Below are 26,670 nucleotides of genomic sequence, written 5' to 3'. Positions count from 1 at the left end.
CACATGGTCTCCAGATATTGGCACTGATCAGACTTTAAAATAATTATCTTACTGCTTTCTAGAAAATAAAATACAAGATTGAAAATTTCAGCAGAGAACTGGAAATATTTTTTAAAAGACAGCAGAATTTTAAAAGAATCGTTAGAAGTTCTAAAAGTAAGAATACAATAACTAAAATTAACAATACAATGGATTGGTTTTTTTTATACCAGATTAGACCTTGCTGAAGAGAGAAATAAAGAACTTAAAAATAAATCAGAAGAAGATATCCATGATGACACAGAAAAAGGAAAAAGCCTGGAAAATATAGAAAATGTAGAAGAGATTTAGAAGAGACTGTCCCATACACTGTCCAGCATCTATTTAACTGGACTCTTAGAAATTGCACAGAGATGAAGCAAAAGCAATACCGGAAGAGAAAGCAGCTAAAATCCTCCCATAATGGATGTAAAACATTGAGCCACAGACTGAAAGCAAAATTAAATGGATTTGGCAGGGAAGAGAGAGAGAGAGGTTTACTTTTTTAAAAGTCCAAGGTGACTCCAAGATTTCTAGCTCCAGCAAAAGCTTGATGTGATGAGCTAAGAAACACAGAAGGAACAAGTTTGTTGGGGTCAGCAGGAGGCAGTGTGAAAGAGAAACAGTAGGTTCCAATTTTTATCTGCTGAATTTAGCATCTATACAGGGATAGGAAATGTGTCATAATTTCTTGAATAATTTTTTTTGGGGGGGTCATATTTAGGAGTCTCCAAGGCTTGCATTCTCTAAAAAGGGCCAGTCAAACCTTTCTTGTGTCAACAATCTGACACTCTCAGATTTTCCCTTCCCTTCTGCTAGAAGCTATGGTTTGCTTTCAAGGGCTGATCTACAGATGGATATTGCAACAAATTGTACAATGACTTGAAAACTGTATCTGCCTGGTGTTCAAATGTAATTACCTGTACAATGCAACCCTTGGAAAACCCATCACAACAAAATAATGTGTTTTCATTTTTAACACCATGATCCAGAGCTTCATAGGGTTTTTTCTGAATATTAGAAGAGCAAGTTACAGGAACCCTACATGCTTTGACTTATCAAAATGTGGACTTTCTGCATATGACATTGACTTTAAATGATGGAGCAAACACAACTTTGTATTGCAATCTGTAATACTACCTTAGGGATTGTCATGAGTTTTTTAAATAGTTGTTTGACTTTATTAACAGAAGAAAAAATAAAACACTGGCTACCATAAATTTCTCATTTTTTTTTTACTTAGAAAACAGCACGAGTTTCACAATAAATTCTGGCTTATGGATGAAAATTATATAGCATGCTTTTTCTTCAACAGAAGAGTCCCAAAAAAGGTTGCAAGATGATAGCTAATGTTTATTGAGCACTTTCTACATGCCAGGAACTGTTCTATGGGACTTACATGCATTCACCCATGAAATACATTTAAAAGTATATAATAACATAAATTATATACAATGATATATTGGATATTATTTACTAGAGAGTCAGGCAATTCCTTTTTACTCTCAAAATTATTCTTTTTTAAAAATACACTACAACTCTGCTGGTACAATAAGGGACCAGAAATGTATATAGAAGAAATTACAAAAAACACTTTATAATAATAAGCTACAAGCAAAGCTAATTTTTTCTTTAATATTATATTTTTCTTCCAAAAGTAGAAATGAAATTTTCAAACCAATAAACAGGAAAATAATTTTATTTTCAAACAATCCTTTATGCGCCAAATTAAATTTTTTTTAATGTCATTAAATTTTAAGATTTATCCAGAGAGTATCCATGCTATTGCCTTATGTGATCAAAGATGAATTTTTCAGCACTGTTGGTCTAGTTGTCACAGGTGTTTTCTGTCATGCTCTCATTTCATTTCCCTATATAATTACTGCCATATTATTATGGTTTTCCTCAGTAACATTCCAAATACACTCATTAGGAATACTTCAATCATAGTTGTGTGTAGTTTGATCAAACTTCCAAATATGACCAGCAGAAATGTCTAAAGACATAAATTTTTTTTTATTTTTTTTTTCAACGTTTATTTATTTTTTTCTTTGGGACAGAGAGAGACAGAGCATGAACGGGGGAGGGGCAGAGAGAGAGGGAGACACAGAATCGGAAACAGGCTCCAGGCTCTGAGCCATCAGCGCAGAGCCTGACGCGGGGCTCGAACTCACGGACCGCGAGATCGTGACCTGGCTGAAGTCAGACACTTAACCGACTGCGCCACCCAGGCGCCCCAAGACATACATTTTTTAAAACAGAAGACTCTTTCAAGAGAATTTTACCTAATAAAACACGTGAACCAATTTCTTAAATTACTAAATGTCTTAAAGATGTATAAGTAATTTGGGACATTATTTACTTAACTAAATTCTTGATATTTTGAAGGGTTGAAATTCAGCCAAACCCTTCTTTACTTCTTCTCAGCCATTCTGGACACCAGATTCTTAGAAATTTAGCCATCTTATTCAGCTTTTTCCCTTTTCATTGTTCCTTTTCTTTCTTTCCTTTTTATTTTCTTTTTGTGTTCTTTTCTTTTCTTTTTTATGGTCTAACCTCTCTCTGAACCCAGGATCTTTGAATCCAGCCCCTGCTACAATGACAATGCTTTCTGCCATATCAAACCAGATGTTGATATGGCAGATGTTTCCCATTCTCCATGCCTGCCAAAATAGGGAATTATCCACAAGACCACCCTCTCCATTTTCAGTTTTCATTATTAAAAAAAAATGTGCCTTCTCTATACTGAGGTGAAAACTTCCCCAAGACTGCCACCTATTTTGGACCCTGTGAATCTCAGCCCTGGCCCTCGGACAAATCAATATTGTGTTGCTTTAGCTTCCTTAGTTGTAAAATGAAGATAATAAATGTATGTCATAGAGGTGTGGAAATGAAATGAGAAGGTTTATAAAGCTCCTGGCACGATGCAGGGTCCCCATGAGCAGTAGCCTTTATTTGGAATAGGAAACCCTCTTCTGCGTGGCTGTCCTCAGAAATGTGATGACAGCTCTTGTTTTCTCTGCTCCAGGCCAAATATGCTCAATTCCTTCGATTTTTCTTTGCATCGCATGGCATTGTCTCCCTTATTCTTCTAGTCATTCCTTTCTGAATAAGTTCAGAGCTTTGAGAACTGAACTTTGAGAACTCTTCTTTGAGAAGAGTCTACTGACAATCCAAAAATATTATATTTTTATACCCATTTTGTCAACTGAGAGCAAGCTCCATACCCATAAGTGTCATTGCAAGATATTTTTCTTTTCTCTTCTCTATTGCTGGTCAGGTTTCCTTTCCTCCCCCTCCTACCTCCAGTGTCCCCATATTGACTCTCCGGTAAGCCAGGCTATGGGGAAGGTAATAGGTATGGATACTTTCTGGTTCTAAGGTGAGGAGAAGATGGAAGTGCCCTTCAGACACTAGGCTGTGTCTGAGAAGTTTCCCTCTTCATTCTGGTAGGATGTCAGCTCTTCCTCATCGAGGGTCACTCCTCTCTGTCCTCTCCATTTCTCCTTCTGGACTTCACAATTCTGGGTGGTGGCACCATAAGACATCTTCTTTTTGGGACTTGCAAAACTCTCATGGTTGAGTTCTGTCTCCTCAGCTAACTCATCTTGGTCAATGATTCCACACTTCTCCTCAGAGAGATTCTCAGGGTCAGCCCATTCCTGTTTCTCCCCAGAAGCAAAGACCCCATAGAAGATCACGCCACTGTAGTGCACCAGGGCAGCTATGAGGAACACATTCTGCCATTCCTCACGAGTCTAAACAAGGAAACACAGTACCAATTAATGTGTTTTAACCAAAAATAGAATTTTTTTTAAATTTATTTTGAGAGAGAATGATATCAGGGGAGGGGCAGAGACAGAGGGAGAGAGAATCCCAAGCAGGCTGGTGCACTGTCAACACACAACCCAATGTGGGACTTGATCTCACAAACTACAAGATCATGACCTGAGCCGAAATCAAGAGTCAGGCACTTAACCAACTGAGACACCTAGGCACCCCTTAACCAAAAATAGAGATTAACAGTAGGTTCTAGAGGCTTTCACTGGGACAAAAACTCCTGCCCACCCCAAAGGCAATACTGTGCATCTAGGAAAGACGTAAGTCAGAAGCATGCCCAGGAGTCAAACAGAATTTGAGTGTTTAGAAAATGAATGTTAAGGGAACGTCTGGCTGGCTCAGTTGGCCAAGCAAGTGACTTTTGATCTTGGGGCCATGAATTTGAGCCCCATGTGTGGTATAGAGTTTACTTAAAAAAAAATTTTTTTTAATGAGAGTTAACACTACAATGAATATAAAAATTACAGACTACAGTACATGTGCTTTTTTTAATTTATAAAAATACTTTTTAATATAAACAATATGTAAAAATCCATGCAGCACCATTTCACAGGTCTTTTAAATATACAATGTGGTTTCCCTTCACACGGTAGTTTAAATTAAGCTTGCTTTAGAAACCACCATTTTAAATATCAGACATCTCCTTCTTGCTTGCTGTTGGATACATAACAATATTTGAACCATGAAAATGCTGACTCTTAGTTGTCAATAACTTACTTATAATCATATTTTCTGTGTAAATACATTAAATCAAAAAATAATGGGAATTTGTGTGTAAAGTTAGAAGAAGTTGGGGCACCTCTGTGGCTCAGTCTGTTAAGCATCTGACTCTCGCTTTTGGCTCAGGTCATGATCTCACAGTTTGTGAGTTCAAGCCCCACAATAGGCTTTGCACTAGGCAGTGTAGAACCTGCCTAGGAATCTCCTTCTTTCCCTCTCTCGCTGCCCCTCCCCCGTGCTCCCTCGCCTGCACGCTCTTTCTCTCTCTCTCTCTCTCTCTCTCTCAAAATAAATAAAATAAACTTTAAAAAATACATAAAGTTAGGTGAAGTTAATATCTGAGATTTATTAGTCATGTTACCCATCCCATGATCTCATGAACAATGAGGAAGAACCTAGATCTTCTGCCTCTAAAATCCCCAAATCCACCTTCATTTTCTATCAAAAAATAAGAAAAGTTAACCTACACTTTCTCCTCCAAGAAGCTGGAAGATTTTCTGAAATCATATTAGTAATAGACAATCCAACTAAGAAAATAGTTGAGTAAAAACTCCATAGAATCAAAAAATTCTTATTTGTGGAAGGTAGCATCCTAAAACCTTTTCAACGACAGAGATTAAGAAACCATGTGGCCCGTGATTGAACTCTGGATAGATCTGGGTTCCTCCTCTATACCCACCCTCGTCTGAACACACAAAGGCTCAGTAATGACTGAGTGCCACACCTTTGTAGTTCTTATGGAGGGCCATTAATGTATTGTTCATTTTCTTCATAATAAGGAAGTCTAACAGCACTAATATCTTTACGCTGGAACATGCTAAGTAATAGATGGAGACAGGCTATAAAGTTTAATTGCTTAGAATTATAAAGCAATCTTGGGTAAATTATTTATCCTGAGTTATTGCCTCAGTTTCTTCTTTGTGTCTCTAAATAGTCATTATGATGATCGCTTCCCTCCCCCACGCCCCCGAACACATGCCCCTTTTACTTCTCTGTTGAGAAAATGTGGAAACAAACATCAATCAGCCCTACTGCCATCAATAAATAATAATTTTTTTAAAAAATAAGAAGGAAGAAAAAAAGAACTTCAAATGACTCAGCCAAGGTCAAGGACATACACATTTACAGTCTGGGGCAGGACCTTGAGATCTCAAATCTGTATAGTACTTCAGTCCTCTGATACTGCAACCCACAGCCCCAAAAGAAAACATTACCTTGTGCTTGGTCATTGCACCGACAATGAGGGGACAGACCATTCCAGAGAGAGTTCCCACTCCATTTGAGATCCCCATGAGAATGCTGGCATAGCGCGGGGCAATGTCCAGGTGGTTGACGTTAAAACCTACAGTGAAGCCAAAACCTCAAAATCAGAGTCAAGAACATTTTGGGAACTACACAGCTTTTCCCAACTCTCATCAATCTATTTGGTTTCCTCTGTGATATGACCAATGGATACCTCTACCGAGAGGGCTGGGTTGAGGATTGTCAGGCTGTGTCTGCACAGCGCAGAAAGATGTGCTGTGACTGATTAGCAATGGCTCCCATGGGTTCTCCGTGGGGAGAATTAGGACACCTGTGCTTGTAAGTTTGGAACTCCAAAGTAACCGTGTTTGGGGCAATACTGAAAAATTGAACGGCTCACACTTACTCAGAGGAAACAATCACACTGTTTACAGTTTGATTAGAACCAGACGGGACCTCATAATACCCTCCTTCCCAGTCCTCAACTCACTCCCAAAAGGCCACCCAAGGTAAGCCTGTCTTAGATGCTGCATGGCACAGTGAAAAAGGTACTTTTTTAATAACAAACATTTGCACAAACATTGGCGGAATCCTCTGTAACTTACAAGAGACTTTCACATAATACTTGACCTGGAGTCTGTAAATCTGGATCCAAGTATTACTTCTACCACTTAAGTAATTTTTAGGCCTTTGTTTTCTCCTCTCTAATATGGGGATAAAATGACTAATGCATAAAGATGCGGTGAGATGAGCCTCAGGAAATGCGTATGCAAGAGCCCTTGGCAAGCAGCTAAGCTCTGCCAAACTGTGACCACTACACCTGGGACTCCGCCCACTGCTGCCACTGGGCTAAGTGTCTCCCTCTTTTGAGGTCTTCTATCAAAAGATAATGCTGCTAGGAGGGGTAAAATAATAAGTTTCCAACACCTCACTATTTACCTGTTTATCAATAGAGAAGAATGAGTGGAATGAAGGGGGAGGAGTGAAGACAGGGGAAGGGGCTCGGTTCTGAGAGAGGAGGCCACCAGCCCTGGGAACCAATTCTATCAATAGTGCCCAGGCGTGCATTGTAGAGTTGAACAGACCTGCCTCCGGCAGCTCAATTGAGATGCAAACCTGGACAAAGGATTTAAACTTTCTGAACCTCTGCTTCTTCATCGATAAGCAGGAATAATCATTCTTATAAAATTGTTGTAAGAATTCAGTTAAATAACATATGTTAAATACATGGTACATACAGGTAAAAACCAACATGTATGTTCCTTATGGGTGGTTACCCATCTGTATCATTTACCACCATCTTCCCTGAACTGGAAAAGTGCTTGGTACATAGTACACACTTGATAAATAATTATTTAATTACCCATTTGAGCCATTGAAATTACAGCAGGGGATTGTAGGTTTTGTTTATTCATGTTTTTGTTTTCCTTTGCCTTGCTTTTTAATTCTCTATTCTGTGCAAATAACCTGAAAATAGGATTTAAAAAAAAATTTTTTTTCCCGATCTGGCACATTAGTTGTTTTTCCCTACCTCCATTCAGGGAGAATTTTGAGAAAAACTTTTTTGCAATAAATATACCTTCCTTTCAGATCCAAGTGGCAGACCATCAGAATATAAAACAGCTGCAAGATTAATTAATCTTACTGTTGATTTGCAAGCGATAAACACTTTATTAGAAAAGAACCCAGAGATAAGAAGCAATTAATATGATCGTTGAGTATTATATTCTGATACAAAGCCTAGGCATCTGTGCTCAGCTGAAGATAATGTGAGAAAAGCCACTTAGATTTCTAGTTGCACAATCCTGGTGTTTAGAAGAAAAAATTCATTGAGAAACTGAGCTATTGATTATTTTGTAGTGGATTAAAAAAAATACACACAAGCTGGGAGAGTCTGTCTTCTCTACATAGGACATTTTTTAAAGTAAGTATCACCCTTCCTAATCTCACCTGTCTCAGCTCTCATGTTGATAATTCCCTAATGGTACCTCTCTTCCCGGCATCCCAAACCCCTTATAAAGTTGGCAGATAGTAGGTCCTGAGGAATCATCATCCACCCAGAGCCACAGTCCTTCCCACAGTGTCACTGTTGGGTCAGATAAAACTTCCCCCCACCCCACCCCCATCCTAGCTACTCAATTTATGTGGGCAAGTTAAGTCACCTTTCTAAGCCCCAGTGTCTTCGCTCTGGTAAAACGGATATAGCAATATCCTTCTCATAGGCTTGTCAGGAGGATTAAAGGAGGTATGTCAAAAAGTTGCTAGCATTGAGTAAGTGCTAAAAAAAATGGCAGAACTGTTTTTTAGTATTTGGGGTTTCTCTCCTTCTGATCATGGCATAATTGGCAATCCAGGAACAATGTGAAATATTTCATTACTGCTGAGGACAGGATATGAATCCCTTTCGCATCACAGAGCTATCAGGGGAAGTTGTTCCTCAACATCTACTGGAAATAAGTCATGATTGCCCTATCTTTGCTGCTCAAAGTATAGACCAAAGATCAGCAGCAGCAGCATCACTGAGGAGCTTGTTAGAAAGGCTAAATCTCAGGCCCCAACCTGAACCTGCTGAATCAGAATCTGCATTCTGTAAGATGCTAGGGTGATTTGTGTGGGCATGAAAGTTTGAGAAGCCCTTGGCTAAAGTGTATAATAACTGAACAACACGATTCACAATACTGAATACTTATTAATTTTGTTGTGCATCTGGCACTGCTAGGGGTTTCAAATGCTTTATTTCCACTGGAATGTAAACTTTATGAGGACACCATCTGATTTTTTTCCACTGCAATATCCCTTGTGCTGAAAACAGCACCTGGCTCATAGGAAGTATGAGCAAATGCATGAATTATCTGAAGTTCATTGCAATCTCCCAACAACGCTGTGAGGTTGTCATTATACCTCTCCAATTTCTGAGTGAGGAAACCAGGGCTTGAGAATTTAAATGAATTAGCCAACTTTTCCTTTTATAAGTAGCAAGTAGTAAAGAGAAACCTCAAAATCAGGTCTATGCAAGGGCACCTGGGTGGCTCAGTCAGTTAAGTGTCTGACTTCTGCTCAGGTCATGATCCTGTGGTTGTAGGTTTGAGCCGCACATTGGGATCTGTGCTGACAGCTCAGAGCCTGGAGCCTGCTTCAGATTCTGTGTTTCTCCTTCTTTCTACCCCTCCCCCACTCACAGTCTGCCTCTCTGTCTCAAAAATAAATAAACGTTAAAAAAAATTTTTTTTTTAAATCAGGTCTATGTACCACGAAACCCAAGCTCTTGGTTGCAAGCTACTTTTAAAATAGAGGGTTTTTTGGGGCGCCTGGGTGGCGCAGTCGGTTAAGCGTCCAACTTCAGCCAGGTCACGATCTCGCGGTCCGTGAGTTCGAGCCCCACGTCAGGCTCTGGGCTGATGGCTCGGAGCCTGGAGCCTGTTTCCAATTCTGTGTCTCCCTCTCTCTCTGCCCCTCCCCCGTTCATGCTCTGTCTCTCTCTGTCCCAAAAATAAATAAACGTTGAAAAAAAATATTTTAAATAGAGGGTTTTCACCCCTAATTTCACTGTTTAACAGCTCTATTAATTTGAAAAGATCACATCTTTATTTTAGGGTAGTTTAGAAAACTACCAGAGGTTCCACATTTCCCTGTCTTGGGACATTGATCTTTCAGGCAGCCTGGAATGGTAAAAAGAGCACGAACATGGAGACAGCCAGAAATGCACCTTACTTGTTCCTTTGCCACCAATTGTATGCCAGTAGAAAAATACTTTTTCTGAGTTTTAGGTACCTCATCAGTAAAATAGTGGTATTATCCACTTCCTTCACAGTGCTGTGAGATACACATGATATTTGTAAACTGTCCTGTAAGTGATCACTGTCAGTGTTATAGTACGTTTTAAGGGTAAAAAAAAACAACTAAATTTTACTTTTTCACCCAGTTTTGCATAGGGAGCTTCTGAAGCCCGTAAGACAGGGTATGATAGCACCCTGGCCTGTCACACAGTTGGTCTCTGCTCCTGTAAAACAAAGAGACTGATGCCACCTAGGGTAGTGTGAGAATTACACAGAGGGCTTTGAACAGTCCCAGGCACAGAGTTGTGCTTGGTCAAAGTTAGCTCTCACTGTCATCATTATTATTCTTACTATGTACTCTCGCCTATTGGGAAAGTCACTTCCCCTCTGCATTTCTTTCTTTAGAAAATGAAAGCCATGGAGAAGACAAAAGCTTCTAAAGACGCTTTCCACTCTAAAAAAACTTCTGACTTTATGGGACTATGTCAAGTGACTACATCATGTGACTTTTGAGCTAATATTAGCCATCTCTAGTTAGAGGGAGGATAGAAAATCAAGAGCCTCTGTGAGGAAGAGTGACCTGGTCCTGAAGTATCAAGTGGCACTTAACCCAGGACACATGCTTGTGCCTCTGCCCACAGCTCAGGGGCGTTGCCTGAACTTTGTGTCTTCTTCAAAGCAGGGAGGTAGGGACAATTCCAGCTTGCCTAGGCTCCTAAGCCTAGTCCTCAATGATCTTACAAAGTCATTCCCACATGATGAAATTCTCCAGCCGGTAGCCTGCTCCTTGGGAATGGCCTGGCTACTAAAGGAAAGTAATACAATATTTTTTTTCCTTCCTTCCTCCCAAGACTTGCTGAATCTGTAGAAAAGATTTGGAAAACCAAAGGACACCTCACCTGAAATAGCAAAGCCACTAAATCCTACAGCAAGCACCAGAAAGGAGATGGCCACCCCTTTGGTATGGGAAAAGCCAACCACCAGGAGTAAGGTTGCCTCCATGCCAAAACCTGCAAATGCAAACAGCAGGAAAAAAAAAATATTGTTTTCATGTCAGTCAGCTCAGTTTACAAATTTATCAAATAACAATCTATTCATATTTCCATGGGCCTAATTTTTTAGTATGTACATTCTGGCACATTGCTTACAATATTACCTGCGTGCTTCATCACTACATGACTATGCTAATATTACCCCAGTGTTCCGTGAGCCTCCCAACATGTGTCCTGGTGCATGTTGAATACTGAGAAGTTCCAGCACATTCCAATGATGCCCCTGGGGTGGGGGATGTTTACTATCAGTTGCTTCATGGGTAGTTGCCCCTGCCATTTCTAAATACTAAAACTCTCTTATATACTGTCAGTGATCCCCTCTTTGGTTATGTAAGTTATGGCCTCTCACAGAAAAATACAATGACAACACTCTAATATATATCACCAGAAATGACCAGAACACTGTAGAGAATATCAGAAACAAAAAGCAGATCTTCATCTCTTGTAAAGCATAAGGCAAAAATTTTCCCTTTCAGAAGTTCACCAAGCTCTCAAGCTTCTTTATAAAAGCCATGAGACATTTGCACAGAAATAAAGCAGAACAAAAGTACTTTCTGTTCCTTTCATTCTAAATAACTGAATCCAGTACAATAAAAAAGGATGAGGAAGTTATGAAGATGTTCCTTCTCACAAAACACACACCACACACATACTCACACACACATGTACACACACTCGATTTCAGCCAACAGCAGACAGAAAGAAGATGTAAGTGCCATTTCCAGGTATATGAAGTGCCCTGGGGTATATGAAGACAATGATGCTTCATTCTGGAGACTGTCTGCTGATTCCAGACATCTCCACCCGACTGTCCTGTAGTCACCTCCAAGACCATAACAGATAGAATTAATCTATCAACCTATGTTTAGAACCCAGACTTTAGATTCAGACAAGCCTGGGTTCCGGTTCTACCACAAAACCACTAACTATGTGACCCTGGACAAGTCCCTTCACCCCTTAGATGCCTCATCCTCAAAAATGGGGCTAATGATACAACCTTGTAGGATGCTGGAAGAGTAAATAAAATTGGGTTTATAAGGCATCAAGTGCAGTCCCTGTCACATGAGCACAGCTCAAGTCAACCAAAAGTGGGATGCCTGGCTGGCTTAGTCAGTGGAGCACGTGACTCTTGATCTTGGGTTTTGAGTCATACCCCACATTGGGTGTAGAGATTACTTAAAAAAAAAAAAGACTTAAAAAAAAAAGTCAACCAAAAGTCAAATGTTCAAATCACAGAATCATCTTGGACACTTCTCACTCTTCCTCAGCTTTCACATACAAATCTGTAGGTGTCAAATATGACCTCTTTTTATCCTCCTCCACTGTCTCGGTCCTGGGTCCCACTACTTCTCACCTGGACAAATTCAATAGCTCCTTTATTGGTCTCCCCACCTCTTCCTCTGACCTGTTCTCCGCATCACTAGCTCTCTAAACTACACATTGACTCCATTGCCCTTTTGCTTAAAACTTTTGTCAAGGGTCACACGTTGTCAGTACAGCACTTATAATAAACCCTCCTGCTGGTCCAGGTTCATCTGCCAGCCCTCACCGCCCTTCCCCTGCCCCATATAAAGCCCTCTGTTGTAGTCGCATAAATCTATGAGCATTTCCTACTCACAACACTGTTTCATCCCCCTGACGTATTTTTATAGGCTCTTCCTTTGCCTGCGATACTCTTCTCCAGCCACTTATTTCTCTTTTTCTGGAGCAACCTTACTATCCTTTAAAGGCCGTTTCAAATATTACTTCTAGGAAGCGTCTCTGACAACACTGCCCTTCCCCACACTGGTGAAGCTGACATCTCCTTTTTATTCCTCATATTACAGAACCTTTCAACATTGCTTTGTAATTTTTCGTTTATGTGTCTGCCTCTGCCACAAACTGTGACATTATCCAGAAAGATACCAAGTAATAGCACAGAGCCTGGCTAGCATGTAGCGGGCACTCAATAAATAATGGTTAATGAATTAATGTAAAGGAAAGAAAATAAGACCCAGAATCAAGACAGATTGAAATATAAGCTAAAATACCTTTTGTAGAACTTGGTGAATTGCTTACCTTCTGAGTTCGTTTTCTCAAAACTATCATAGAAATAGAGCAAGCATCAGTAATTGTTTTAGATGGCCATTCAAAGAGAATCAGATGAAATGGGGGAACAGTGGTGCTTTTCAACTGGGGGCTTTATACCACTACTACTTGTTAATTTTGTTTCAAGATTTTAAATTATACATAGGGAAAAATTGCTAGTATTTTATATGCTAACTAAAAGTGCTTTTGAAGTGGCCCATTTTAAATAACAAGGCATCTTGCTGAAACTTTTTTTAAAATTTTATTTATCTGTTTTGAGAGAGAGAGAGAGGAAGAGAAAGAATGTGCATAAGCCCACAGGGGAGGGGAAGAGAGAGAGGGGGAGAGAGAGAATCCCAAGCAGGCTCCACACTGGCAGCGCTGAGCCTGACACAGGGTTCGAGCTCACAAACCATGAGATCATGACCTGAGCAGAAATCAAGAGTCTGACGCACAACCGACTGAGCCACCCAGGTGCCTTTGGCTGAAACTTCTTTTATCTTAGTACTCTAGACAAAGGTTGTAAGGAAAAATTAATTCCCCCAAAGAATTAGAATGGAGACATTTTGTGAAAAATAAAACTTACAAATGACACACTGGTTCACCTATAAGGGGGAAAAAATGATCTTTGCCAAATAGTTAGTAGATTTCCAAAGGACAGGGCGGGGGGGTGGGGGGGTGGGGTGGGAAAACATTTAAGAGCTTAAATAGTTTCTGTCTATAGTGAAAAATGCTAGAGATAGGACGACTATGTTCCAGGAGCTTAAGGATAAAATTTGAACGTCAGAGGTGATCAAAAGACCTTGAAAGTGAACCTATTCAGAGCTGACCAGAAAAATAGAACTAGGATTTAAAGGTCTGAGAAAAATGTTCACTTCATATTAAAACAATCTAAAGTTCACACAGGCAACTGATGGAGCCAGACTAGAATTTTTTACCTCAGTCACACTTAACAAGTACCATAGAGGGAAGTACAAGGATTTGACATCTGTTTTCGAGGATCTTGGAAATGTGCCCTGACTGAGAATGAACTAGAACAGACCTTCATGTCTTAGGTGATCTGTTTGTTTTAAATGATTCTAGCAGCAAACATCCCTTGCCTATGGAAAGAGAAGAAAGTGACAGACTCTAGCAAATGTGCGATCCTTCTCAGATGAGAAATGTCCTCTATATTTCTTCTTAGAGAATATGAAACCAACTAAAATTACCTATAAGATCATGCAAGTGCTTCATTATGTCCAAATCAATCTGGCTGGTTCAATGATGGCACAAAACTCTCTCTTCATGTATTTATTTCTAGTCTAGCATCTTCGTATATAAGCAAAATAAGACAACTATTTTTTAAAACATTCTATGTAGAACTCACTGGTCCTGCTATTTCAAAATATAAAGTGACATGACAAGATATGCAAAGAGGTTTTGGGGATTTTGTTTTGTTCTTTAAGATGGGAGAGAGGCTAGGGAGTTTCTATGTTTATGTTCTAGTTTTGGTGGGGTGAGGGGAAGAGATCTGCTTTCAACAGTCACTTTGTTAACACTTTAAAATCTTTGAGAATTCTCACCACCCCTCCTCCCAATGCCAACACTATCGATTGTGGAGGATCAACGGGTGAAGTGATTGGGGCAAAATTAAACACAAACAAGACATTCCTATAAAGTATGTTCAGAGTCTCCAAGACATCTGGCTTTAGAAAAGTTTGTACAAGTGGAATTGAAATCCAGAATTTTCTTTCAAATTCCAGGTTAAGAGGTTGCATATTTTTGGCCGTGGGAAATACACTTGAATAGCAAATACTTATTGAATGCCTCCTTAGAAAAACTTCTATTTTGTTAGTGTCTTAAACACAGGAAAGGAAAAATGCATTATCTACCAAAAACCTTCTATAGGTTGGACCCATGCTAGGTGAATTTGTACATTGTCTCATTTAACATTTGTAATAATCATTGAAAGAAAATATGATTATTCAGATTTTAAAGAAGAAAGTTGGGCTCAGAGAATTTAAAATCCACCCAATTTTCTCCACCTCCATTGACACCACTTTAGTTCAAGTTACCATCTTCTCTTGAAAGAGTAACCAAAATAGCCTCCTAACTGCTCTCCCTTCTTTTACTCTTGTGTTCTTTTTTTTTTTTTTTTTTTTTTTAATTTTTTTTTTCAACATTTATTTATTTTTGGGACAGAGAGAGACAGAGCATGAACGGGGGAGGGGCAGAGAGAGAGGGAGACACAGAATCGGAAACAGGCTCCAGGCTCTGAGCCATCAGCCCAGAGCCCGACGCGGGGCTCGAACTCACGGACCGCGAGATCGTGACCTGGCTGAAGTCGGACGCTTAACCGACTGCGCCACCCAGGCGCCCCCACTCTTGTGTTCTACATTCTATTCAGATTTGAAAATATAAGTCAAATCATGTCACTTTCCCTGTTTTAAACCCTCTACTTGCTTCCCAGGGCATTTCAAATAAAACGCAAGCTCTGCACGTGTCTACAAAGCCTCCCAAGATCTGGCCCTCATCAAGCATTCTGGTCCCATCTCCTGTCACTCTCCACCTCACTCCTTAGGCTCCAGCCATTTTGAATTTCCCTCTGCTCTCTAACATGCCACATTAATGCCTGCCTCAGGGCCATTGCACATGCTATTACTGCTGCCTAAAATGCTTTCCTGCAAGAGGTATAATAAGGTACCAATCAAGTGCATGCATGGGCAGGAGCAGTCACTGGAGGCTGATGTAGACTTCACAAGAAGGAGGATGAACTCATGTGGAAGGATGTGTGGATAGGACTAGGGTGAGAAGAGAAGGTGAGCATAACTCACAGTCAAGAGCAAGGGAGTAGGCAAAGTCAGAGGTGGAAAGGGATATCCAGGGCCTACTGTGGAGGGCTATTCAGCTGGAGCACAATGTGGTAATCAGAGGAGTGGCTCCTGTATGAGTTTCTGATTGCTGCTGTAACAAATTATCACAAATTTACTGGCTTAAAACCATACAAACTTATTACTGTATAGTGCTGGAGGTCAGAAGACTGAAATGGGTCCTGGAGACCTAAAATTAGGATGTTTACAGAACTGTGTTCCTTCTGGAGGCTTTAAGGGAAACTCCATTCTTGCTTTTCCCAGCCTCTAGAGCCCACCTGCACTCCTTGGCTTGTGGCTGCACCACTCTGATATTTGCCTCTACCATCATATCTCCTTCTCTGACTCTGTCCCTCCTGCCTCCTCTTATAAGGAACTCTGTGATTGCATTGGGTCCACCCAGATAATCCAAGATCATCTCCCCACCTCAAGGTCCTTAACTTGATCATATCTGCAAAGTTCATTTTATTATATAGGGAAACATAAGCACAAATTTTGGGAATTAGAACATGGACATCTTTGGGGGACCATTATACTGTTTACCTCAGCTACCTTGAATGCAGTGCCTCAGAGCTTCACCTCTCACCTTCCAGAGAGCAGATCCACACCTGCCAAACTTCAGTCTCCTACAGAGAAGTTCACATCAATGGCAGGGCCAAACATCTCTGCCTGGGACCAGCAGTCAAACTGCTGGGAGAACTGATGCCAATAGGCTATTCCCAAGCTCCCTGGTCAGACTTTATACCTGAAATGCTGTTGGATCAGATTATGTCTGCTCTTGTGTAGCCTTCATATAATCTTCACTTTTAAGTGGTCCTGACCCATCTAATCTAGAGTGACCGTCCACCCCTTCCCTCCTTTCCAACTTAATATTGCAGCTGTGACCTTTCACCCATAGATGGCACTGTTCTCCACCTCCTGCTTGCCCATCCTGACCCCAATGCCCTGGAGGAGTAGCTTCAGTGACCGGGACAATGAGCTCAGACAGAGATCTTGCACAGGATCTGCCATGTGAGCAAGTCACTTTATTTTACCCCAGTTTCTTCACTGTAAACCACAGTGAGGACATAGCTTAGTGTCTGACACAGAAAGCATCCAATAAATGCTAATTTAAACACACACACACACAAAAAAGATTTTTAAAAAAGTGGAAGGTTTAAAAAAGGTGAGCAGTCATAAACATTGTAGGGGTTCATGATTATCTTTACCTCCCTCTTTAGGAAAATCACCCAGCTTCTAATTTGTCTTTGCAAAATCGAAACATAAAGCAGAAACTAAATAAAACAGAAAAGACTTTGTGTGTGTGTGTGTGTGTGTGTGTGTGTGCACATGCATATGTTAAGAAAGAAGACTATTCAGAGGAAATACTTTTCTTGTATTTCTTACCAAAACCTGTATATACAGAAAGGGATAAGGGAATAAACTACAAAAGCAAAGGATTATGTGTATGGGAGAATATATGGGAAGGATAAACAATAAAGATATGTCGCAGGAAATCAGTTTGCTTCGGCTTAAGAGTAAACGAAAGAAGCATTTCTGCAGTTGGAGGTGAGCACTGATCTATCAACTAAGTTGTCCTATTTCAGGCTGCACAAGCTGGATGACCAGTTAGCAGGGGTGTGCTGGGGGATGGATTCAGAGGCCTTTAAGATCCTTTCTAATGATTACACAGAACCCCCAAAATATGCTCTGCAGTTCATCTCATTCTGTAAAGGCTACTTAAGCCACCTATGAAATCCACAGTACCTCCACAGTTCATGATTTTTCTGACAGCAGTTGTGGTCAAAATTTTTCTGCTTCTTAAATAATCAGCCAATTGTCCTCCAATCGGCACAATGATGGTCATAACCATGTGTGGGACTGCTGACAAGAGACCCACCTGGAGAGAAATAAAAAACAATGAGCTATTTTTAGCTGCTTCAGACAGATGCACTTCCCCAATTCCTTGCCCACTCCCCACCAAGTTTAATCATCTAATTATATGAGACCCAGATAGGCCTGAATTTTATAATAAATAATGAATGAGTGAATGATTTTAAGTATAGACCTGTCTCTCCCACCAGACTGGAAGCTCCTTGAGGACAGACCTGACTTGTATTCATCACAGAGGCCCAGCACCTGCCAAAGGGCCCAGCACATAGAAAACACTTGGCACAAAGTGAGCATTCATGGATGGCTTCATGGATATATATATATATATATATATATATATATAGCTCCTCCATGGTCACCCCAGACAGTACCTGGGGCTATGAAAACATCTACCTCTACAGGCCGCTGTTCTTTTCCTGTAGGAAGGTGGTTAATTCTTTCATGATGATGGCTATATTTCACCATCTATACCTTTCCTCCCTGAAACGCAGACAATCTAATCACAGTGGCTGGAGACATTGAAGGAGGTTTTTTCTAAACCATACAAGCCAATGGTTGTTATTACTATAACTACCATTATGGAGAGTACGGTGGTCTGCAAAACAAGCTTTAAGTCTCTTACTGCTACTCACCAAGTACATTATAAGGGGAAAAAAAACCTTCTTGCCTTCAAATCTTTTTATTCTTACCTAATATGCAGTTCATGAGTTTAGCTTCAAAAAAACCTTTGAGATAGAACAGAACATAAATCTTTAAAAGCAGCTTAAAACAGCTTTGATCCTTACAAAGAAGAAATTAAATAGCTATGTATACTGTGCCCAGAATGTACAACTTGTCTGACCTCTAGGGTATTAGGTGTCACAGAACTGTTATGAATTTTGATCAGCAATTTAATTATTTTATCATGCAAAGATTTTCTCAGTAGAAGCAAGAAATTTAAGGTTAAAGAACATTAGAAGCATCTATGTGTTTACCTTACTTATTGCAAATCCAAAGACCTCTTCAAAATAAGCAGGCTGACTTATTAACAGCAAATAAAAGGTCCAGCTTCTGCAAAAATTTGCCACAATGATTGCATAAACTGGCAACGATGTGAAAAATTTTTTCCATGGTGTGTTAAATTTCTAGAGAGTAAAAATACCAGGAGATTTTTAGTGACTATATTGACATATTTTTTTTCTTGAGAGGACAACACAATCACTAAGAAAAGTAGAAAAGAGGCAAGTCTTCATCTGTCCATCTCTACTTACACTGAGACTAACCACGTTGGCTCCTTCTCCTATACTTGTCTCTATGTAGGTCCTCTCCTCACTGGATATTGTTGGGTGAGCAGCGGGACATTCATAGGCCTGCAGCAGCCAAAATGTGTACCAAATAATCCCAAACATACCTGCAGTAAAAAACAAAAGGCTTAATGATATGGTTTCCTGGTCTTTTGTCTCTAAATTTCCCAAATCTCAAAATATTGCCATATAGCATGAAGTTCATCTAGAAAGAAGTATTTCTTTGCTTTTCCTGTTGTTGTTGTTGTTGTTAGCTTCTATTTAAAGAAAGGCAATATTGTTCCCATTAAGAAAGTAACTTTAATACAAGCATTAAATGAATCATAAACAGACAAGTATTCCACTTACATGATAAACTTGTTTTAATAATCTCTATTTTCATATAGTAAATTCTTTTTTTAATGTTTATTTATTTTGAGAGAGAGAGAGAGAGAGAGAGACAGAGCAAGCATGGGAGAGGCAGAGAGAGAGAAAGAGATTGCCAGGTAGGCTCCATGCTGTCAGCACAGAGCCTGACGCAGGGCTCAGTCTCACTAATGGAAAGATCATGCATGACCTGAGCTGAGATCAAAAGTCAGGCACTTAACCAACTGAGCTACACAGGCACTCCATTCATACAGTAAATTCTTAGCCAATCCCAATATACAATAAAATTCCATCTCTATGAGTCAACCATGGGAACTCATAAAGTCCAATTACTCACCATAAATATAAAAGACAGAGGCCCATCCAATGTACTGTACCAACACCCCAGCCAGAGGCATGGCAATCACTGCCCCCGCATAGGAACCTAGAACAAGGAAACATGGATGGAAACTTAGCAACAGTCACTCATGCCGCCTCAGGTCATCTCAAGTTCCTGCTGAGATGATGAATCGAACGGAGCTAGAGTCACAATGCGCCTGTGCAGAAGGACAAACTCCCAGGGTGCCTTACCACAGGGCTTCCAGCAGAGAAAGGTCACCAGGTGCCCTTTAACTACATCCAGGTACCATGGAGGAATGAGACAAAGATTGCTTGGGCACAGCAATTTGGAATTACATGAAAAAATAGAACAAAGTGGTGAGAAAACTCTCAGAGAAATTTGAAAAATTCAACCAGGTACAATATTTTTTTTTAATGTTTATTTTATTTTTGAGAGAGAGAAAGAGAGTGTGACCAGGGGAGGGGCAGAGAGAGAGAGAGGGACAGAGGATCCGAAGCCGGCTCCACACTGACAGCTGGGAGCCCAAGTCCGACGTGGGGCTCGAACCCATGAATCGTTAGATAACGACCTGAGCTTGAAATCAGACACTCAACCAACAGAGCCACCCAGGCCCCTGGGAGAGCCACCCAGCCACCCAGCCACCCAGCCACCGGGTACAATATTATGTACTGAAGACAGCAAGCAAAGGCACAAATAGATCTTCCTTTCAGAGTTCACAGTTCGGAAGAATTATCACCTAGGTCTTTAAATGAGGGACTTCAAACTATTAAGAAATCAGGGTTTTTAGAGTCTTGATTTTTTTTTTTTTAATCAGGAAACAGTTCTGTTCCAGGATGGCAGTAGGAACAGGATGGCTGCTCTCTCCACCTACCTCCAGAATGGGCATATGTTTAAGTTTATTTCTTTGTAAATACTTAACCTTGTAAATACCTATATGTGGATGTTTATCTTGTCTAGACAAGATAACGAAGGCTAGAGGTCTGGTGTCCACTATGCCCTACAGCTCCGTGATATCTGCTGTAGAAACATGAGCCCTGAAAACTCCTAATCAATATTAACTGAATCAAAAAAACAAAAAAATTACTACCTGAAATTCCCTCTGGGCTGTGAATGAAAAAATTCTTGCTCTGAAAAAGTGAGTAGCAACAAGATATTCTATATCTCAGACTTCAGTGCTAAGGAAGACCTTCAGGAAATGGGAGTTTGGGGATCCTCCCAGAGAAAGAGATTAAATTCCATCTGTCCAAGCTGGGACTGACTGGCCAGGAAAGGCCCAACCTGGAATCTCAAATCTGAGCATCATGACACCTGAAGGAGTTTCTCAATCTGTGGGAATCATTTTCCTCAGATAGAAGATAGGAATGAAATCTCCATCTCACATAGTCATTTTGAGAATCAAATAAACTATGTCTGTGAAGATGTTTTGTAAGCTGTAATTAGAGCTGCACAAACGCCAACTATTATGCTACTGTAATGTACAGAATGACAATGCATTTTTTTTCAACCTCAGACTTCCTCAAACGAGGAAGACAAGCATTCCAAGGCAATTGTTTAGAAAGAGCTGCAGGCCTAACTCTGCTGTGGGTGTGGAGAAGGTGGTCTTTCCTGGGCCAAATTTCCTGGAAGTGAGGGGTAGGGAAATGCTAGGGATAGGGAAGGTCAGGGAATAACCACCACCAGCTAAGGTGCATTGGATGCTTTGTGTGTGCCCTCTACTAGGTTGAAGATTCTAGACCCAAGATTGTATTTAACCCTTTTTTCAACCTCTTGGCATTGGTACCAATATCATCTCCATTTATGGGAGAAACCAAGGCTGGGTGAGGGGAGGTAAATTGTCTGAGGTCACACAGGTGTGAGTGATAGGAATCCAGAGTCTTTATCCTTAACTATTTAATAATTCAGTCCTGCCTCCTCCACTTAAATATGCCCATTATTTCCTCATACTAGGAAGCATTCTTCCATGGAGGACATTTTACACTTGAAACTGTCCTTCCCTGTCTAGTAGACAAACTCTCCCTCATCCTTCTGGACATGGCTGAGTGTCATCTCCGGTCATGCCCACAGCCTCTGAGCATACCCCCACGGGGTGCATCACCCAAACTGCCCTAGGGGAGCTGACTGTACCTTGATCCTTCTGTGGGCTGGCAGCGGAGGACAGAGGAGCCCTCCAATGCTTGTGGAATGGTGGGAGAAAGTGGAGTAGCCATTAGGGGTAGGAGAGTCCCCAGTTCTGTCCTCACTAGCTGGGAGAACTTACTTGACTCGATATTTCCTAAAGTCCCTGTCAACTCCAATATTTTTTGTGTAAGAACCGATTAACCCCAAATCTGGGTTTCCTTCTAATGACATTTCTCTTTGGCTGTTCTTTCAAACCAAGGCTACACCTTAGCCAGGAAAAGTAATAAAGCCTATGACTTTGATCAGGTAACTTTCCTTGAGAGTCAAACCATTTCTCAAATCAGCGCTTTGAGGGTTATAAAGACACTAAGAATGGAGAGTGGCAGCTAGTCATTCTTGCTTTGCAGGCAAATCAAAATGAAAAGCCTTATAAATAAACCATCCAAAGAAAATAAAGTCAAGGATCTGACAGTTCACAAGGTCAAAATCTTATATTCTTCTAGAGCTGGCACAAGGTCAGTAGTGGAAGGGGAGATGATCCTGAACTACAAGTGAGAGGAGAAAAATGGTTTCTAAGGACAAGAGAGGCTAAAAATACAAAGACATCTCGACTTTGCATGTAGTTCCAAACTAGGCATAAAATAGGTACACTGGTGAATATTCACACAAAGTCCCAAAGATTCTATAGTATTATTATTATCATTATTATTATTATTATTTAAGGAAGTAAAGAGAGAGAGCAAGGGAGAAATAAATTAAAAGATTCACAGAAATTAAGAGGAAACTTTATTTCTCCCTTTAGCTAAGGAATACAAGTTAGTTTCTCTTAGGAAAGGCACACTAGCTTGAAAAACTAGACAGAACTAAATTCTGATCCTAATTTTGCCGAGTCCCCATTGTAACTTTCATGGCCTAAAGCACTTTTGTCTTCCTGGGCCTCTTCCCACATAAATATATATATATATATATATATATATATATATATATATATATATACACATATATATATATATGAAAATATATTTTACAACTGTGTTGATGGTGTCAGCATGCACTGTCCTTGTTCAATTATTGAAGGTAGACCCTTCAAACACCGATTATTTCAGAAATTCTTAGAGGGCCAGTCCCCAAAACATGACCTGGAGTGAGACAACCTTAGCAAGGTGAGGTTTGGTGACCCAGGAATTAAAGTCACATCACTACTTAAGGACCACTAACATACTTTCAGGTAAGATGGATGGCCTCCATTTTCATCTGGAATGTAATGGCAAAAATTAATTAAAAGACCTCTGTGACAATGTGTACATAGTAATGCAGTGAGGAATGTTCTGAATTAAGAACCAGGTGGTACAGGGGTGCCTGGGTAGCTCAGTCAGTTAACCGTCCAACTCCTGATTTCAGCTCCAGTCCCACATTGGGCTCTCTGCTGTCAGTGCAGAGTCTGTTTCAGAGCCTCTGCCTCAATCTCTCTCTGACCCTCCCCCCATCAAAACTAAATAAATAAACGTTAAAAAAAAAAAAAGAAGAAGAATCAGGTAGTCTAGCTCCCCTTCCATACCCCGTGTAAACTTGGATCTTAATTTCTGTTCAATGAAACTAAACTATAAACTTTCATTTCAGTTTCTCCATCTGTAAAAAGAAGAGGAGCAAAAGGTTTGATGATTCTCTCTCTTCTGCTTTTGATCTTGGCAAATATCATTTGTTGGCTAATTCAACAACCACATCCTTCTTTTTTACCTTTCTCTACTAAAGGTGCTGGAAAAGTTAGCTTTTCCTAGCTGCCTCTGTAGATGATAAAGCATTTGATGCAATTAGGGCCAACTGCGTCACTCTGGGGCTTCTATTATGTGAAAAAAATAGACTGTACCTAGTAGGATCTTTACTTGAAGCCAAAGCATTCCTAAGTAAAACTTGCTATTCTAATACACTTACCACAAAAAGAGGTTGTGGCCAGTCGGCTTCTCTCCAAAGGTGGTGCCCACTTACTCCACATCCCGTGGCAGGCTGGGTAAGTCACACCCTGGCAAAACAGTTGAAAACAGACTATTTTATTTGACTCCAGTTTCTGTTTGTTTAAAATATAGATCCTGCTTCTTTAAGACAGGCTACAACATAAAAGCCCAATTCATAAATACCAAGTAGCCTGTGTCAGCTATTTTAACTCACAGCACAGATGCTGAAATTTGAATATCAGTTCAAATGTAAGAATGGTGGGGAATGGGGAAGAGGTCTTTATATTTCATATTATTATAGAATATCAGTATAGAAAGGGACTTCTGCAATCAATTGATCCATCCCCTTATTTCAAGATACAGAACCTGAGGTTAAGAAGCATTCAGTGACTACACTCTAGTCTTCATGGCTGTTAATAGCATATTCTTTCCACCCATCATTATTTTCTAAAATGCAGTATATGTCCCTCTAGTGGCACTAGAGTTAAATTTGAGTTGCTACAACAACCTACATTTTTTTTAAGTTTATTTATTTATTTTGAGAGAGAGAGAGAGAGAGCACAAGCAAGGGAAGGGCAGAGAGAGAGGGTGAGAGAATCCCAATCCACATTGTCAGTGCGGAGCCCCAATGCAGGGTTCAAACCCACTAACTGTGGGATCATGACCTGAGCTGAAATCAAGAGCCAGATGCTTAACCAATGGAGCCACCCAGACGCCCCACGACCTACGTTTTTTATCATAATTGGTGCATGTATATTCTAACAGGTTTTAGAAAAAAATGTAACTGGCACATCAAATCCATGATTTCAAAGATATTGTTGCTTATGATGAGGTTCTTTTGGGGTGTGGGTTTTTTTTTAATGAATTGATCTAGGGAAACACTGTAGGTAAAAAATAGTACAAATTGTATATGGATATGACAAAAGTGACAAAGGCTAGAGGTGAATGACTGAGCTTGGGAAACACTGCTCTACATCAGGGCTTGAGAAACTATGACCTGATTTAGCACACCATCCGTTTTTGTACTATTCATGAGGAAGGACTGGTTTTCACATTTTTTTTCTCAACTCACATTTTTATTTTCTTATTTTTTATTTTTTCATTAATTTTTTTTTTAGAGGTGCCTGGGTGGCTCACTTGATTAAGCATCTGACTCATGACTTCAGCTCAGGTGATGATCTCATGGTTCATGGGTTTGAGCCTCCCCCCCCCACCCTCAGTTGGGCTCTGCGCTGAGAGTGCACAGCCTGCTTGGGATTCTCTCCCTCCCTCTCTCTCTGCCCCTCGCCCCCCACGCTCTCTCTCTTCCTCTCTCTTACAAATAAATAAACATTTAAAAATTTTCTTTTAAAAACTTTCTTTTTAATTCCAGGATCAGTAACATACAGTATTATGTTAGTTTCAGTTGTACAATATAGTGATTCAACAGTTCTATACATTACTCAGCATTCATGGTTTTCAAGCGAGTAAAAACAAATTGAAAGGAGAATAATATTTCATGGCATGTAAAAATCATATGAAATTCAAATTTCAGTGTCCAAAAAGTTTTATTAAAGCTTGGCCATGCCCATTTGCTTACATATTGTCTCTGGCTGCTTTTGTTCTACAATGGCAGAGTTGAGTAGTTGCCCCACGGAACATACGGCAAAGTCCAAAATATTTACCTTCTGGCTCTCTACCATGCTACCTCTTTCTCTGAGTTAAATCTCTGTGTAACACTACACCCTGGAAATTTACATATTTACATATTTACAAATTTACATATTTATTAATAAATCCATTTAAATTGCTTTAGCGGAAAGGGACCCTGCGATGTGAACTAAAGGATTTGGGCTGTGGTCCTATCATTTATTAAAGGAAAGAGGTTGGATTAGATTATCTCTAAGATCATTCCTGGTTCATCTGAAATTCTGCACTCTATGAAATGGTTATTTATTGTGTACAAATTTGTAATCACGCAAGGCATTTTAATTAAAGTACTCATAACTGTAGTCACAAACAGAGAGTGAAAATAGCAGGACAATGTGGAAGATTGGAAAACTAAGCAAAGCAGGTTTTCTTCAGAAGCTGAATTTTCTAAAGGACCATACTTTATCTATCAATATCAAAAACCATTAAGGAAAGAAACTCCTACCTCCACTAGACCTTGCAAAATTCTGACACCCATGACACAGCCGTAATGCACTCTGGCTGCAGAAGGGATGAACATGTTCAAGGTTGATGTTAAGAAGATGGCAGCTCCAAAGACCCTGAGGGACCAAAACACTGTATTAGTGGGCAGGCCCACTCATCGATGTGGTACTTTAGTCACACATCAGTAATGAACCTCACCATTCATGGAAAATCACCATGGAAATTAATAGAAAGAGAAATAGATGTTATGTTAGGATCTGGTATATCCCAAGCTGGACTCTTAGGCTGCTTTCCTTTCCTTTCCTTTCTTTACTTTGATACCTGAGCTCATCCCTGGACCAATTACAGACAGGTTTTTGGCAGTATAGGGATGCCCTTCCTGAATGAGGTCCTGAAGCTGGAGACTGAACAACAGGAGGTGAGCTTGCTGGAGATACACCATTCTGCTTGGTTCTACCCAACTGACTCACTCTATTACCACATGACATCTGCACATTTGGATTGCGTCTCCTGCTTCGCAATTCTGCTCTGACTTTACTACAAGGCCACCCTACCTAAAAGCATGCTGTGTCATAAGATTAGCCAAGCACCAAAGAGGCTGTGTAACTCCGTCTTAGCGCCCAACTCGCTGCCCAGTGTCATTTGCCTTCTCTGCCCTGCCTGGACCAGAATGTTCTGGGAAAAGACAGCAGGCAGCATTTTCTTCCTTTCTCACATATTAATGATGCCTCAGCACTTTTAACATGCTGGGAAATATTATGTGTGATTTCTTTTTATGGCAGAAGTGTAAGCAGTAAACTCGAAGACCGTATGAGCCGATATTCTATCACTTTTTGAAAAGAATAGATAAGTGACAATGAATGAAGGACACAAATTGACAAGAACATAGGTAAATACAGTCATGCTTGTACATATTTAGATATTATGGTAGTGACTTTCAAATTTTTTTGACCTTGACCTACAAAATAAAATATATTTTATATTGCAATCCAATACATAATCATATACACAAATGTAACTAAAACAAGTTTCTCAACCACTA

General features: G+C 40.1%; 1 protein-coding gene across 1 annotated transcript in view; it reads right to left on the bottom strand.

The window, feature by feature from the left end:
- Window positions 1-2,380: 2,380 nt before the first annotated feature.
- The window catches only part of SLC17A8 (solute carrier family 17 member 8), a 49,536-nt gene continuing 25,246 nt past the window's right edge, over window positions 2,381-26,670 (bottom strand). Inside the window, exons 4-12 of the mRNA XM_047066853.1 lie at window positions 25,630-25,744; window positions 23,476-23,563; window positions 19,423-19,509; window positions 18,687-18,826; window positions 18,411-18,560; window positions 17,311-17,443; window positions 10,496-10,606; window positions 5,793-5,920; window positions 2,381-3,776 (exon numbers count right to left, since the gene is read on the bottom strand). Coding sequence (XP_046922809.1) covers window positions 3,432-3,776; window positions 5,793-5,920; window positions 10,496-10,606; window positions 17,311-17,443; window positions 18,411-18,560; window positions 18,687-18,826; window positions 19,423-19,509; window positions 23,476-23,563; window positions 25,630-25,744 — 1,297 coding nt within the window. The 3' untranslated portion in view covers window positions 2,381-3,431. The remainder of the gene's footprint in view (window positions 3,777-5,792; window positions 5,921-10,495; window positions 10,607-17,310; window positions 17,444-18,410; window positions 18,561-18,686; window positions 18,827-19,422; window positions 19,510-23,475; window positions 23,564-25,629; window positions 25,745-26,670) is intronic.

This window comes from Lynx rufus, unplaced genomic scaffold (genome assembly GCF_022079265.1).
Source record: "Lynx rufus isolate CCGP_SWC_20201006 ecotype Redwood Valley unplaced genomic scaffold, mLynRuf1.p SCAF_7, whole genome shotgun sequence".
NCBI lineage: Eukaryota > Metazoa > Chordata > Mammalia > Carnivora > Felidae > Lynx > Lynx rufus.
This window is presented reverse-complemented; position numbering and strand designations above follow the sequence as displayed.